This window comes from Clupea harengus, chromosome 9, assembly GCF_900700415.2.
Source record: "Clupea harengus chromosome 9, Ch_v2.0.2, whole genome shotgun sequence".
NCBI classification, from domain to species: Eukaryota; Metazoa; Chordata; class Actinopteri; order Clupeiformes; family Clupeidae; genus Clupea; species Clupea harengus.
The window spans coordinates 11822046-11839578 of record NC_045160.1 but is presented as its reverse complement, the minus strand read 5'-3'; the positions used below and the strand labels follow the sequence as shown (position 1 = coordinate 11839578).

Here is a 17533-nt window from a genome sequence, read left to right as displayed (position 1 = left end):
GTAATGCTATCTCTGTGCAAGACGAACGGCAACACATCAAGCGAATGTCTAATACCAAGCTAACTTCACTGCGGTCGTCAATCCATCACACATCTAACACCAAATGAGTGGGACATTAAACAGTGCCAGGGGTTGACAGACTGTGCATAAGTTTGTACTACAATCCGGAAATAAGTTGAAATCTAACATCAAGGCTTGTTTGTAATTTGATTACTGTAATGTTATGTGCAACTTATGTGGTAATTAAGAAAACATGCAGCGTAAAAATGTGGTAAATTGCTCATTTTGTGTTGAATTAGCAAATCGGGGAATCCTGAAAAACTGGAGGTACTGATGGTAGTCTAAAGCCTAACATTTGTAGTTGGAAACGCAGAAAGAACAGAGGACTGCTTAAGCTCCTTATTTTTCAGAAAACTTGCTCTTTCTTTGTACCCCCTCTTAAGCAGCTATTCCCACTGTGGATATATCATCTCTTTTACAGAAGATCATTCTGTTGGCACACCACTAGCTATGCCAAGGCCACGTGTCCCATTCTTATTGAACGTGTACCTCACCTGTGCTCTTTGGACAAAAGTGTCATGTTAAATAAATTAATATAGGCATTAATTCTGTCAAAGGCTTTTCTTTAGCCATTATATCACATCTTTTGAACTTGACATGCCCAGACTGAACAATCCAAGTGCTGTTGGAAAGAGATCTGCCATACATTGAAAGCAGACTTGCTTTCCTCTGCCATGGCAGTTCACTGCAGCCTGGCGATGATGAATCGGTTCCATTTGGCCTCAAATTTCTGTTCGATTTGCCAAATAGTCACAAATGGAAAGTTGTCACTTAATGTGCTTGTGCTCCTCTTGAAACAGTTGGAGTTGTGGAGACGTAGAGGAATACCATAATATGCATGCACCTTGCGTGTGTAAACTCTATTGTAATTCTCGGTTTCATCGCATTGTCCCACCTCATTGTCCTCCACCTAAAATAACAGGTTGACCGGATCTTTCAAAGCCAGACAAAATGAATTCTACACGTTGTAGCGTGGTGCTTTGAACAAGCAAATTATGCAATGCCCACGTAAACAGCATTTGCAATTCAGAATAGTCCTTTGTTCATATACTTTATGCCTTCAGTCTCTGGGTCTAAGCCTCGCTGACTAGAGCCAGATTTAGCTCTATGGGGGGAGAGGACAGAAAGAGATGCGGTGAGCAAGAGAGACAGAAAGAGAAGGGGAAACAGGGGTACCCACCTTTCCCTCCTGATCTTGCCCTGTGCATTTCTATGCAAACCTAAAAGATGGTGTGGGCCGTTTCATGTGGAGTTTATCTAATGAACACAGTTGGGGGTGGAGGTGGGAGTGGGGCTTTCACAGTTTCCGGCATCCTGACGCACGCGCCTCACATGCAGAACCCCTATCCCCTGTGCCGCCTAAGATGGGTTCTTTCATGTTCCCCCCCGAAAAGGCTGGCACCGAGATGAAGGGGGAAAAAAAGATCTCTGCTCAGTGCTTCCTCTCCCAGGGTTCGTGTGTGTGTTGTGTGTTGTGTGTGGGTGTGTGTGTGTGTGTGTGTGTGTGTGAAGGAGAGAGAAAGCAGATTTGTGGTGGTGTTTATGTGCTGCAAGCTGTTTGTCTATGGGAGAAGTTATTTTCAATCATACCTCCACTTCTGATCCCACTACTGTCCCAGCACAGCAGGGCTGAGTAATTTGACTGCAAATTGAACCAGTTGTTTTATTTAAAATTTTACCAGTTATTTTGCTCGGTGGTGATGTTTGCTCAGTTTGAACCCCTCATTGAAAGTGATCAGCCTTGCTGTAGTAGACCTCTGCTCGTTTTTTGTGTGAGGTAAATTGTAAATTGAACCCAAAATCTCCTTTGGAGACTCTCAGTGTTTCTGTGAACAGCAGTTTGTAGGAAATAGGCTAAGTGCTTAAAACGAATAAGACAAGACAGGAACACTGCGCTTTGACTCAACAAACTCTTGAACCACTCCCCTAGGCCAAGGGAAAGGCAAGAGTTTGACAACCGGTACGACGGCGCTCAAATCGTAATTCTCATCTGGAACAGGCTCAGATTCCTAAGAGCAGCCAAGGTTCTCCAGCTACTGGTGATCTTCACAGGGAATCTGTCCCAGCGCTGGGCAACAGTAGATGCAGGGACACACGGCCTGGCTGCTCACATGGTGTGAACAAACTGAGGCGGATCCAGTTACTCTGTTTGATGAGCAGGCACGGGAGGTGCTGCTGGACGATGGCTAAAGCCATAAAAGACGAAGCTATTTGGCAAACCCCTCAGAGTGATTACAGGGGCAATGGAGTGAAGCACTCCAGCAGAGGAAATGCTCTTAAATGAAAGCTGACTTGGTGTCAAAGTGGCTTTATTGAATTCACCTGTGTTTGGGCCTTATTTATCCATGTGCTTACGTAAAACACACAGCTACACACTTTTTAGCCTAAGTGTGATCTCCCCTTGAATTAAGTCTGTGATTTGCGCGCCATGAAGGCAATCCCGCACTTTGGACGGAGCATCCCCAAAATCTGGGCCTTTTTGATGTGAACACCATTTACGCCATTTACACCCTGTGTGTGTGTATTAACCTAATCTGCCAACTTGATTGAATGAATGCAGTCTGATTGGTTCAGTGGGGGTCGTAAAATATGAAAGATAGTAGTTCGCAGGATGTAATGGTATTGGACTGACCTCTTGGCAAATTATACTTTTGTTGGAAAATGTCACCATTTCAGTGTTGAAAATGGTTGGGCGTGCTGTCATCATTCAGTGAACTTCCTGGCAAAACTTTGCCTGAATGGCCATTCATGCTATTCTCATCTCCCCTTCTATCCAGGGTACAAACTCATAGGGAGCCACTCGGGAGTGAAGCTGTGTCGCTGGACGAAGGTGAGTCCAGGCTTTTTGATCTATACTGTAGTTGTGCACCCTGGTTTCACTCAATTGGATTGTAGGTGTTTACCTGAGGTACATTTTGTCTTTTGAACTTAATATTTTTTTTCTCTCTTCTGGCAGTCGATGCTACGTGGGAGAGGAGGCTGCTACAAGCATACCTTTTATGGCATTGAGTCTCACCGGTGCATGGAGGCCACCCCCAGCCTAGCCTGTGCCAATAAATGTGTCTTCTGCTGGAGGTAAGTGGAAATGATTCACAATTTGGTCACAATTCAGTGTCATATTATATAGCCGTTATTTTAGTGTTGCTACACTATTGAGTTGAGTGTTCAATATACAGTAATTCAATTCAATTTTATTTATATAAATTAACAATAAGATTGCCTGAACCCCCCTGGAGCAAGCAAGGAGAAGTGATGGGTTATATGACATTGACTGTTACGTGTAGGTGGTCAGGATTAGTGTAAGGGTTATGGATGTACAGAGAATCAATCTTCTGTCACACATTGATGATTTCTGTGTTAGATTCTGGAGGTGTAAATACAGTTAAACTGGAGCTGTATTACGTGAAATGTCACCCAGAATCGTATTTCAGTGAATACAGCATAAAAATGTAAGCATTGAGTTTTCTTATCTACCTTGTTAAAGTCAAAGTCTTTCTACCGCACCTGGTTTTGGCCAGCTCTCTATGAGGATATAACAGCAACATTATGGCCCCTGAGAACTTCTAATAGGCACCGTGGGTCATTAATAACCATGAGAATGATCAGGTCTCTGTGGTGAGGAGTGATGCCCGTGCTTACCGTCAGTGCTCCAGCTTTCCTCCGTAAACAGCCTTGATGAATGGCCGAGCTAATTGCAAGTGCAAAGGTAGATGCGACAACGCTGATTCATGGCAACGAGAGGAAGAGGGTTGTCGGCTCGTTGGTGAGTCCGTCCGCCCCGTCGTCTGTTGGCTGCCACCGGGCCTCCTTTCTCGGCAGAAGTGATAAAAGTCTCATCTCGTCTCGGCCTCACGGTCTTGAGAGTACAGCTGGGAGCTGCCAGTCGAGATCAGCCGTGTCGGAGTGGAGGCTTCCATCCAGGATGGCTGCCACCAGCATATATGGGCTCTACGGGAGCCAGCCGTCTGCTACCTCAGGCAGCCCCGAGAGCCTCTGGGAGTGTGTGTGTGTGTGTGTGTGTGTCTGTGTGTCTGTGTGTGTGCTCATCAGAGGAGGAGCATGACGAAGAGTTTACTTTCAGATTAGCCCATGTGGGACAAATGTGAGGAGACAAACAAACATGGAACTGGAACATGCTTGACAAGTGTACAGGGAGCAGGAGAGGGAGAGAGAGAGGGACTGTGCTGGAAGGCCTTTGTTCTTGCTCCCATATGTATCCCATTAATTTTGAATGGGAATGAAGTGGCTTTGAGGTTCAAAGCTTTTTATTTTTATCCTGCTATAGAATGTGAGAAAACGGCATTAGCATAAGCATTAGCATCAGAGTGTTTCAAACAAAACCGAAGAATCAGTGGGGCAAGTGGCTGGAATGGCGCGCATGGTGGCGAATGGTACAGCTTCCGCACAGGAGCCTGCAACAGCTGATTAGTGCCACAGTTCGGAACAGGAATGGTTCTCTGTCTAAATGTTCCAGAGCTCCACAGAGGAGTGCCAGTGGTGATATTCTATGACATTGTGTCCCTCGATTTGGCCCCTGCTTGAGGTAGCCAAGGTAGCCAGGCAGCCAAGTTGTCGTATTAATTGGAGAGCATTTACTATTAAATATGTAAGAGATGAGGCAGTACATCTATTTAGATCAATTTAAAAAAACATAAATCTCAATCATTACACAGCTATGTCAGTACTTCTGTACATTCAGTGAACTTTTTGAGCATTGATTATAAGCCAAATGTAAAAACACCACAGGCAGACACTTGTCTAGTTCACATTAAGAAAAGACTGATGATCATATTGCTGAGACTGATGGCTCGTCCCGCCTTCCTTCCTGAGTGCACTTCCTGAATACTGAGCATCTCCTCGATTGCACAGCAGTTGTCTGCAAATTAATACTGTGGGTTGTTTTCATCAGCGAAGGCTAAGGGATGCTGCAGGACTGACTCAGATTGCTTCCGCTCAGACAAAGTAGAATTTCTATTCTCCTGAATGAGACCTGCGGAGAGAAGGTTGACGGCACATTTTTTTGTTTGTTTGTTTGTTTGGCTATTTTTTTTTCATTTAGAAGTTTTCAGAGTTTCCATTTATCTCTTGGGGTTTAGTAATATTTGTTGTGAAGTGGCTGACATGAAAGTACATTTTCTGCTGCTAGTCAGCGTGTATTTGGCAGAAAGTGCCCTTTACTTCAAACAACAAACTATGTGTCAGGCCAGGGAATCTACTGAGTGAGCAGTATCAATGTTTTTGCGAGTTCCTGAAGGTAAACCACACTTTTACGACTGCTTAGCCAGAGCTGCGCATAGCTAACCTTTCCCTCTGGATACAGTGCACACTGTAAAGCCACAGTTCATTTCTAAGACGCTGAGGCTCTGGGTCTTCTTATTCAAGACACCCACGCTACCATGACCGTGGCCTCTCTTCAGACTAGCATTTTATAAGTCACGCTTCCCATTTCCTTTGTGAGAATAATATTGAATTTCCAGCTGCGATCCGTCCTCTTCTCTGTCCCCTCCTTTGCATGTAGCAGCAGGGAGGGGAGGGGAATTAGGAGAGCAAGAGGCCTTCAAGCTGAGGCTTTGAGAGTGGCGCCCATTTGCAGGCTGTGTGTATCACAGGGTGCTGATGGAGCTGAAGGATGCTGTGGTTCTGATCTCCTCTGCAGCGAAGCCTCCGGTGGCATTCTTCCACTCGGCCCCAAATAATTGAAAAGATGTGGAGTTCATTACTTTACTCGTTTAACCCCCCACCCCAAGGCACTGACTGTCTGAGGCTGAAGGAGAATCTGCTTTTAGAAAGGAATACAAATGCACTAGGTGACATGGGCGGCTTCTGTGAGTGGTGAGCCATGGGGAGGGGTCCTGATGAACTCATTAGCTGGGTCAGAGGGGGTGGGGTGGGGGTGGGGGTATGTGTGGGGTGCGGTGCGGTGAGGGGCTGCTCTGGTGATGAGGCCACGTCTGACAGCAGCTGTCCCGTCCTGTCTCGTCCCCCTGCCCACAGACACCACACCAACCCCGTGGGCACCGAGTGGCGCTGGAAGATGGACCCAGCCGACAAGATCCTGCTGGAGGCAGTGGAGAATCACCAGAGCATGATCAAGCAGTTCCGAGGTAAACCGGTCTGCAGCCTACATGCACGCACGCACACGCACACACACACACACACACACACACACACTCTTTCCATTTTTATGTTTATGGAATGCTTACATTTGCATCGGTTACCTTGTCTCACATCAGACTGTCAATTTTTATGATGTGACGTGTCCTTCACTAGTGAGGCTTTACCAAGGAAATCAACAGAAATTGCAGTCTGTTTTGGTTATGAAATACAATCATTTTGAGGTATGTTTCCTTAAAAAGCACTGAAACATATTTGACCTCTTGTCCTTTGGTGTCCCATAAAGTCCAGACACAGCCGATTGTCTGATATTTGCATAATTTCCACACCACAGCAACATACTGAGCTGTAATTCATGCGATGTATGTGAAGTCAGTTTTGATATAAACTGACACTTTACAATTGCCTAGAAATTACAGGTCATGTACCTTGACCAAACGTGTAACACCTAGCTATGCATTTTTCATACAGCTTGGATGACAGCCATTGCTGACTCATGCATTTTCCCACCTATGGCACTCGATATATTTATTCAGTTTGTCTCCGCAGCCATCAGAAAGTTTATCCCCAAAACTCTCCAAACTCACTCACCAACCTCAATGTTTTTATTTGACTGTCAACTCCCAAATAAAATAGCAAGAACGACTCTCTTTCCCCTAAACTGAAATACTCAGACTGGCACTTTGGGGATATTTGGCCGTCTTTGTGGTGTGCACAGTGCGTTGACATTACGAGCACTAAGTGCCTCCATGAATCAGGCCCCATTTATTCATTTGTGTCGTGTCAGTTAGCCGGCAGTCAAATGAGATTGTTATTGGGAGCAGTGGCTGCCCCAGGAGTGAAGGAGATAAGCTCAGAGCTTTGATTAGTTGGTGACCGCTCCCGCCCCCAGCGGGTGGCATAAATATCCCCAGTGTCAGTCACTCACATTAGACAATACAGGGTCTTCACTGACTTAAACTGTTTGCCCGTGGCATCTCTGAGGAGGTCTCATACAGACAGAGCTTATCTGTCATGACCTTGAGACTGTGTTTTCACTTTGACAGGGCAGACAACTTTGTCTTGAGTTTCTAGTTTATGGGAAATGCTTACAGAGGATGATTCAGAATACTTTGTCAGGTGAAGAAGAGACCCTTATTACGGTCCACCTATCCAGGCAATAAATAGTACCAATTACTTCTCATGAAAGAACATATTATTATAAAATGTGTCATTAACTCTAACCCTTAATTTAACCCTGTCAGTAATCCCAAGTATATCCTGTAACAACATTATCCGTAATGTGTAAGTGTGAAGTACGTACTACCTAAGGAATAAGGTGCAGCATTTAAACATATTTCTACACCCACAGCTTGATCCGTGTCTTAGTGTTATGAGTAGTGCTGTCAAACGATTAAAATATTTAATCGCGATTAATCGCATTTATGTCATAGTTAACTCAAAATTAATCGTGATTAATCGCAAATTTTTATCTGTTCTAAATGTCCCTTAGTTTATTTTTTTCCATCATTTTATTTATACTTTAATGCCCTTATCAACATAGAAAAGTTGATTGGCTTGCTTTATGCAAATGTTTTATTTTATTGAAAACCAATATTGCCAAACAGGGCGGTACAAAATCAAATTATAAAGTGCACATTTCAGGTAAACAAGGACTCAGCCTATAGTGCAGTTAAACCATGGCTTAATATTTTCTTTTTTTCAAGTTTGCTGGGAACATAGCAGTCAGGCCTCTTATTTCAGAAACATTGAACAGTAACAGTTAGGTTACCAATAAAAGGTAAGCCTACTACTTCTTTGCTTTCAGCCAGCTGCCTGTTGACATTTTCAGACAACAGTGAAGCTTGCTTCTTTTGCACAACACAACTTTTAAAAGTAAACTTTCCATTCAGAAGCTTTTTATCATCCATTTCGCCGTATCGCGCTCACCATTCACTAAAACCGTAACGTTAGCCTACTACACAGTTTGCGAGGCCAAAAAGAACGTTAATCTAAAAAAAAAAAATAAATAATTCGCGTTGATCTCGCGATAAAAATTTTTACGGCGTTAAAATGGGTTTGTGTTAACGCCGTTAATAACGCGTTAAACTGACAGCACTAGTTATGATTTTTAGTAAGTGTTCTTTTTTAACATTGAACCAGTGTGAGGAAAATAACATCTAACTCAGGTCTGCGAACCGTATTCCTTAGCATTTGCATGATGTATAGCCAACGCAAACCCCATTTCACTTTATGATCTGAACCATTTCTTTGTCAGCAGAAAGATTATTCTATTCAGAACATTCTGAATTTTAGGATGTAAATAATATTCTGTTGCTGAATGCAGGGGAACTCAATTAACGATTTTGCTCATTGTAAACAGAGCTTCACAGACACAGCCTGCCTGACAGGTCTTTGTAGTGTCGGCTTTCTTCCTCTGATTGTGTTGTGATTAATTAAACAACACTGGCTGCAGCAGCAATAATTTTGCCAGGATGGCACTCCGCATACATAATGGAAGAGTCTTTATTATGCAAGAAAAATAGATCTCATACACTTATGCCACTTGTTCTGTCAAACGTGGTTATATCATTACAGTGGACCTTTGAATATCACAGTAGGATAATCAGTCGTCAGTCGGAATGGTTTTTTGATGAAGTACATAATAAACATTCCAAAAGTCTCATCAAAGGGAAAAGGGGGACTCTAAGGAACTTAAACCCATTTTTTTTTTCATTGTTTTCCCATGATGTCTGCCTGTGGCTAGTGAGATTTCATGAGTGACCGTCATCAATCTGAAAATACCCCGTCTCATCAGCAACAACTGCACGCACCCTCCCAGCCACAACCTCATCGAAAAATCACACATTTCTCCTGTACGCTCATGAGCTCATGCTTCGAGTGACTGAAGCTCAGAAACAGTCATTTAGCGCCAGAGTTCATAAAAGAGCACACTGCCGACTTTGATCGACATCTGGATTGATTTTGGCTGACACTGCTTGTGGTGGAGCCGGGCTATTGGGTTTAGAGGGTGGTGTTGGGATGGTGTGGAGGGGGGCTTGGGGATGGTGGGGTTGGAGTTCATTGGCACTGCAGAGGGAGTGACTCACCAGCCCTCTGGAGTGAGTTAGTTTTCTTACTGTTGCCCCCCCCCCCCCACACACACACACACACTTTAATTTGACCCCTCCCTCCTTTGTCCCAGGCCCAGCTTTGGGAGGTGGGTCGATTGTTTGATTTGGAGTATGCATATGAGCTGACTGATGAGAGAGGATTAGATTAGAGAGCCTTCACAAGTGCTCTCCCTCTGATGATCTGTGCTTGAAATGTCACTGGGAGATCTTAGCAACTCGACCGCTGTGTCAATTTAAGATGTGCCTCACATCAGGGATGGGATTTTGATCTGGTCTTTTTTTCTTTCTCTTTCTCTCTCTCTCTATTTTTCTCTTTCTCTCTCTCTCTGTCTCTTCTGCAACCTTTTGTCTTCATCTCTCATTCCTCCTCCTCCTCTTCTCCTTGAAAAGGCAACTTCATCATGGTTCAATTTGGACCGTGATTATGGACTGCTTAAGTCAGCATTATGCCGTTTCACTTTCCTCTGCCTTCTGTGCCACTAGATTATTGTCTGCACTGGCAGCATAGCAGTCGTTCACACTGAGCGGCGGGGAGAGTGTCCATGCAATCAAATCGAAGCACTTTAGAGAGGAGAGGGTCTCCAGAGAAATGGCTTAATCGTGTTGGGATTTCAAGTGAAGGCTTTTGAACTGCAAAAGTGATATTTGAAGAATACCAGGCTGCAATAAAATACTTTATTGTTGAATTAAATGTTATTTCATGGTTCATTGATTTGTTATATCTTCAGGAGAGCCTCCTCTTTTCTAGTACAGACGGAATGTCTTGCACACGAACAACCTGGCCATGGCAAGTAACTCTGGACACCTACTTTAAACCAGTTTTAAGTTATAGGGAAGTTTTGATACATCACTGTGAGCAGATTTGAACACATCACTGTGAACAGGCACCCCCCCAGCATTATATGAATCAAGATTAGACTTCACTAGGTGACAAAGGCTTTAAGATGGTTATGTAAGGTTGCCAATACACTCTATGGAATATGGTATGTTTTTCAAGGCTTTTCAAAATGGCCTAAAAGTCTGTTATGATGAAAGGAGAGAAGGAGGGATGGAGGGAGGGAGGCTTTTAGCTCTGGTCCTGTCTCGGACTCTGGTACAGAAGCTGTGTGCTTGTGACCCACTCAGGCTCTTTGTTGACATTTGTGACAACTGTGTCAGGTAGTTAGCCAGGGAGCAGTGAACCAACCCGGTGTGCTGAGAATTCGTGTGTGTGTGGGTGTGTGTGTAGCTTCACACTCAATACCTTTAGCCGTGTGAGAGTTCGTATTATCTATTGAACAGACTGAGCTAGAGGGATTGTTTGTGTACTGTTACAATATTAGGACATGTATTGGAGTGTTAGGTATATAAAATCTATATTTGACATATTCTAAACTTTGTTTGCTGATATTGCCATTTCATATAGTATATGTGTGTGTGTGTGTGTGTGTGTGTGTGTGTGTGTGTATATATATATATATGTATCATATCATTGTCATCATATATGTGTGTGTATATACAGTATGTATCATGTATATCATTGTCATATCATATATGTGAGGTGTGTGTACGTATATATACTGTGTATATATGTATATATATATATATATATGTGTGTGTGTGTGTGTGTGTGTGTGTATATATATATATATATATATATATATATATATACACACACACACACTTTAAACACAACCTCAGTCTCGCTCTGCCGTGTAGGTTGGTGTGTGTGTGAGTGTGTGTGAATGCTCTCAGGCAGACAGGAGACTCAGATTGTGCTGCCTTGCCTTGCAGGGGTCCCGGGGGTGCGCCCGGATCGCTTCGAGGAGGGGCTGGCCGTCAAGCACTGCGCCCTCTCCCTGGTGGGGGAGCCCATCATGTACCCCGAGATCAACGCCTTCCTGCGCCTGCTCCACCAGCAGCGCATCTCCAGCTTCCTGGTGACCAACGCCCAGTTCCCCGATGAGATCAGGTACGCTCTCTCAACGTCTCCGTCTCAAATCGCTCCACTGCAGCACTTTTGTTTTGAATTACGGCATCGAGCTTCCCAAAATATCTCCTGTTTGTCATGGAGCTTTGTGTGTGTGAATTTGAAGTGCATGTAAGATACTCGAAGAGACGGGTAAACAAAATGAATTATGTATTTTATGTGTATTTACTTATTCCTTCCAGAGGGCAAAATGGCTTTCTCTGGATATCTGAACACCTTGAGGAGTACAGTGACATACACAAGACCAATTTTAGCTCATGAGTGATGGCTGTTTAATTCAGCTAGTAAATCCATTGCAACAAGTTGCTTGTGTCCTAGCCAGAGACCCACAGTAGCCACAGCCACTTCACTTCTCCTTAGAGTCCTCTCAGAATTCCAGTGCCAGTGTGTGATATGCTGGAAAACAAGCCAGTGTTTTGTCTCCTGGACCAATACTCATTTGTACCAAGTGTACGTCTAATTGGAAGAGAAAAGCCCATGCGACAGGCCGCTGTTAGTGGCATGTTTTGATGGGGGCGGTGCTGAGCCGCTGTTTCCCGTTTGAAGCCTGAGTCGGCAGTGCCCGGTCTGACAGGCAGGTGAAGAACTGGGCGGAGAGGTAGACAGTGGAAGAGAACACACGCAGCTCGCGTCAGACCCACCTTGTCTCGCCCTCGGCTCCTGTCACACGCCATTCACCCTGACATCTGTTCGCGTAAACATCCCCTTTGTGGCAGCTTGGATCCATCCCAACCCCCCCGCCCTAACCCGCACACTGTAGTTTGTTTGAAACGTGCGTTTGGAGCCGCGCTCTCTCTCAAAGTCCCTGAACACAGCATTCGGGCGTTCGAGCGGCGAGGCTCTCTTCTGAAGCGCCGTGGAGCCTGTAACAGTGCTGATAAGCACTAATCGGGACGAGCAGAATTGCAAATCGCTGCTTCGCCTGTTGCCCTGGTTGCATCTGCCACGTCGAAATGGAGCGAGCGCAGCATTCTGGCTGGCTGCACGATGTCGGCGGCGGTGGTCCGCTCGTTCCGAGTCCTCTCTTTCACCCCCCCCCCCCGTCCTCCCTTCAGTCTTATGAAAAATACATCTTCAGCCTGCCCGGCACGAGCCGCAACGCAACATAAATCAGCTACTCTCTTTCCAGCAGAAAGAAGTGGGCCATCACTGGGCACAATGGAGAGTGAAGGGGCTGGCATTGATGAGGAGCACACAGCCATGATGCACTGCACTGGGGACGGGTTTATCTGAAGGGTGCACGATGTTCCTCGGACCAGCCTGGAACGGAGTTACTGCACGCGGCGACACATTCAATTCAATCCCTTTTCGTGGCGGGGAACAAAACACCCCGCCACAAAGACACACTTACAAACACACACACACACACACACTTCGATCTCGGTAGAGGAGATAGAGACGCCTGCCGCTGTCAGTCTGCTGCCATCCCTTGTGTTGCTACATGAATAAAGCGAGATGCCATTTCATTGAGCGTGATGGAGGCAGGGTCACGCTGCATTATTCATCTCGATAATACACTCCCCCTACGCTCCAGCTCTGTATCTATCTAAGGTTAAAGCTGCCCACAGGCTCAGAGGCCTAGCTCTGTTCATAGCACTCATAAGTTATTTCTAACGACAGCAGCAACCAGGATTGAATTATTCACAAAGACCAAATGAGTCTGAGGATCCTGCAAGGACTCATTACTTCTGCAGTGGCGATGTATGGATGTCATGCTAGGACTTCTGCCTTAATTAGATGCATGTCAGTTTATACCTGCTCTAATGCCTTTTTCCAATAAGATCTTCTTTTTTAGAAGATAACATCGAATCTCTCAATCTATTCTCGTAATATTAAAACTAGATCTTTTTTGTTTTGTTTTTGTGTGCTTTGTGTTTGAACTACGACAAGCTGATTGAAATCATTTCCAGAAGCTTATCAGATATTTAAGTCTTACCTCATTAAAGCAAACATGAAATCTCTGTAATAGTGGCTTTTCCTTGAGGCAGATCAGCACATGTAGTGAGTATGCGTGCCTGTGAGACTTTGAGAAGCAGCCCCTATCTTGCTTGAGAGGCAAGCTTATTATTGGCACTAAGCTGCTGTCAGCTAGTGCAGAGGAAGCTACCAGCAATCAGCCTCTCCTCCTGTTGTGTGTCAGGGAAAAAAAGTCTTGCATTCAAGGTGCTCACATTTATGGAGGCTGACACACACACACACACAAACACACAAACACATACACACACACACACAAACACACACACAAACACACACACACACACACACACACACACACACACACACACTTGATTGGAAGTGGCAGGGCTTCACTCACTGGAGTGACAGATGATTGGAGGTTCGATGAGTGAATCAAGGTGGCCTTGGTTTTTTTTGACACTGGGCTATGGGGTTGCTGAAAGTAATTTCTAGCTCTCTTTAGTGGTGTACATATTATCTGTGCTACATGCCCTGCGAGAGCCCATATTGTATGTATTGTATTTTTTTTGTCTCTCCTTTGAGCTCCATGCCTTATTCAATAACCTCTGTCCCTTTCACCTGATTGCCTGGGGCTGCTCAGCTCGTCTTAAAGCATTTGCTTTGTCAGGCTCCCCGCTATTTAGTTGAGTCTATACATGCATGCATACATCATCTCTTCAGTTTAGTTCAGATACTCCTGGGACAAAGGGCCTTATAGGAGCCTGATTAGATTTGTTTTTCCTTTCTGTCTTTCAAGAGATGGAACATAATTAGTAGCCAGCGAGGGCCTTCAGTTAGCCATTTCCTCTCCCAGCTGACTTTAATATGTGAAGATATGTTCTTGATGTTTAATATGTTCTTTTTTTTACATCCCTTCCCCCTTTTTCTCCCCCACCTGCTTTGCAGGAGTCTAGTTCCTGTCACTCAGTTGTATGTCAGCGTGGACGCAAGCACGAAGGACAGCCTGAAACGGATCGACCGGCCGCTCTTTAAGGACTTCTGGCAACGCTTCTTGGACAGCCTCCGATCCCTGGGCGAAAAGGTTTGTACGCTCTGCTTGTTGTGAAGCATGTGCCTCGTTGATCGCTCACTCTAGTACTGTACTCTTTGACTGTTTAAGGGGTTGTTTGTTTCCCCCTTACAAAAATAACTGAAGCCCCTCCACGTTGGAAGAGTAACCATTTCATGGATTTGATACCATCAGTATTTTTTATATCTTTTTACCAATTCTTGCACAAAAATATAATTCTGAAAATCCCAATTGAAAGGCACAGTAGGGAACCGCCTGAAATAAAATCTTAAGTGTGTCAGGTGTTCTCATAGCTTCCCCAGGCAGAAACCGTACTGAGACCCAGAGTCAGAAACCGTACTGAGACCCAGAGTTAGTTGGCAGATGCTCCGGCTGACCAGTCATGCATTCAGTACCACAGCACGGTCCTCCTCCACCCTGACTGCATTCAGTACCACAGCACGGTCCTCCTCTAGTCTGACTGCATTCAGTACCACAGCACGGTCCACCTCCACCCTGACTGCATTCAGTACCACAGCACGGTCCTCCTCCAGTCATGCATTCAGTACCACAGCACGGTCCACCTCCACCCTGACTGCATTCAGTACCACAGCACGGTCCTCCTCTAGTCTGACTGCATTCAGTACCACAGCACGGTCCACCTCCAGTCATGCATTCAGTACCACAGCACGGTCCTCCTCCAGTCATGCATTCAGTACCACAGCACGGTCCACCTCCACCGTGACTGCATTCAGTACCACAGCACGGTCCACCTCCACTCTGACTTTACAAAACATTACAAGCCACCAGTTGCACTGCTCAGCCCTCTGCAGCCATAAAGTCTCGCAACAAATTAGAGTGATAAAAAATTACAGGCTATTAAAACCCAGCTTGTAAATGAATTAGGGGGAAATATTATCATTGTACGGGGAGGGAGCATATGACCGCCTCCCTTTAACTGATCATTGCTGTAATGATATGGAAAGCAATTAATGAAGCCTCCCATTGTTCCAATGCATTGGCTCACATTACTTCCACTCCAGTTCCCTTCGCAAAACCAACATTTTGTATTCCTCTGCAGTAGAGTATTTTTACTGATAATCTTCTAGCTACTTTCATAGTATGTAGTGGCTTTCCCCAAGATTAGACGGTCTTTGTATAATCCGAACAACCGAAGAAATCATATGTCTCAGAAAAATAGGTCTCCAATCCAACACATGGTCTGTCAAATGGAAGGATCATTATCTTCAAAAGGGGCCATTTTGGGAAGTGAGGTATGCTATCTGTTGTGCCGCCTCAGTTCAGAGGAGTGGCAAGAGATTATTCATGTGCCTGAGGCCTTTATCTTTATGGCTCTCTTTTTTCCAGAGTTCTTTTTATGAGGTTTTTACCGTGAGTATAGTCAAAGCACTTGGGAAGAGGCTTAGTCACTGACGCTACAGGCTCAACATCTCAATTGAAAATTAGGATTTTACCACACCAAAATCCTTTAACGCCCTCTTTCTGCTACTCTATTCTTCCCTCTAAGATGGCAGAAAGATGGAGTGAGTTATTTTCTTTCTCTCGTCTGTCCAAGCCTGGGGATTTCTTTAGGCGGCATCAACATAGCATGTGCGATACAAAAGACTCCCTCCTGGGATTGATTACGTAACAAAATTAATAGGGAACTGTGAAATCCATCACGAAGGCAAGCGACTCGTTTGCGGAGGGCTGATGTGATTGGATGGAAGTGCAGCTGTGGCATGACACGGGCCTGTGCCAGCTCCAGTGATTTCTGGAAGTGATCTCACACTCAAAGGACCCCTAGTAGGGCTGCAACTAACGACTATTTTGAAAGTAAAATAATCAATCTATTATTGAAATGATTAATCGACTATTCTGATTATTTAATCAATTACTCAATGTCTCTTATTTATCTATCAGCTTTTAAATTTAGCTTGAGATTGTTTTAGATATGCTAATTATGAGGACAATCTCTGTTTTAGTCAACTATGTCGACTGTTCGTTGTAACCCTAGTTAGAGGCAAAGTGATGCATCAAGGTTAGTTATTATAAATTAAAAGTCTTTATCTTTGTGGTGTCTTGTGTTGGCTCCAAGAAATAAGATCCACAAGGGAATGTGGATTTCAAAAACCGAACTGGTGAGTTTACTAAGCAGTCGTCAGCTTGTTCAATTTGTAAAGTGTGTTTATAACACATCGTCACAGCGAGGAGATGAGTTTGGCTTTTTGATGGCTCCACTTTTCCAGCTAATAACGTGTGGTAGCGTCCTTTAGCCCACCTCTGCTGATCATCTGTCATTTATACTGCTGTCGCCGATCACATCAGCAAAGCACCGGTGGGAATTTCAGATTGATCGGATTTGTGCTAATGCTGGATTTTTATCACATTTGGATCACGCCTCCAGCGTATTTGCCACGGATAGAGGCAAAAAAAGTGAAAGCTCATTATCAGTCTGCACAGGTTGATATCCTCCATTAGTCTGAGGTGGGAAGCTTTAAGTGCCTGAGAGCCAGTTGATGGTGATTCAGGGTGAGTGGTGCAGGGGTGTGGGTCGCTATTTCAGCTGTGTTCAGGTCAGCAGTTACCAGTGGCGCTTTCCGGAGTGTGTGTGTGTGTGTGTGTGTGTGTGTGTGTGTGTGCATGCGTGTGTGTGCGTGCGTGTGTGTGCGTGCATGTGCGCACGCCTGAGTGAGTATTAGTGGAGTTGGGCAGAGTTGACAAAACACTAATTTTCTGCTCCCTACAAGAGGTGGCTGTGGCTGCGAGGAGAAACTATTTCACAGTTGTTTTTTTCCTAGTTTTGTTGTGTCTGGGTTATTTCGTTTTAGAATTTGAACACGTCTCCCACAGCTTTGGCTCTGTTCATTACCTTGATGGTTGGCTGGCCCCAGTGCTCGTCCCAGTAGGGTTTCTGTAAGTCTTATAGATCACTGCTTTGTAAGGGATTGGGGATTCATACCTTTAATCTAGAGCCTTTTCCGGGAATCAACATAAATGGCAGACTAAATGCATTTACAAATACCAGGCAAAGACAGATCAATAATCTATAGACATGAGGAGAAGAAACCTGGATAATCCAGTCCAGTTCAGTCCAAAGCATGAAGGAGTTTATTATGCAGGTGCTGAGTCTAATGGCGGTTTTGGGATGGGACTTTAGTTTTGAGCACATTAAAAAAAAAAAATTCATCTCCAAGTCCTTTTGTTGTGTGAGCATGAACCACTTGTGTGTTTTTGCCCTTTAAATGAGAACACTGCTGAAATAGAACCAAATGAGTTGAACCCCCACTCCACATAAACCTGTTTTAATGG

At 44.6% G+C, this 17533-nt stretch overlaps 1 protein-coding gene across 2 annotated transcripts in view; it reads left to right on the top strand.

Annotated features, from left to right (window-relative positions):
- tyw1 (tRNA-yW synthesizing protein 1 homolog (S. cerevisiae)) overlaps nt 1–17533 on the top strand; it is a 66515-nt gene that overhangs the window by 21071 nt on the left and 27911 nt on the right. For both annotated transcript variants that reach the window (XM_031573424.2, XM_042708709.1), the window contains 5 exons: nt 2838–2890; nt 3017–3135; nt 6055–6164; nt 11061–11238; nt 14119–14254. In XM_031573424.2, coding sequence (XP_031429284.1) covers nt 2838–2890; nt 3017–3135; nt 6055–6164; nt 11061–11238; nt 14119–14254 — 596 coding nt within the window. The remainder of the gene's footprint in view (nt 1–2837; nt 2891–3016; nt 3136–6054; nt 6165–11060; nt 11239–14118; nt 14255–17533) is intronic.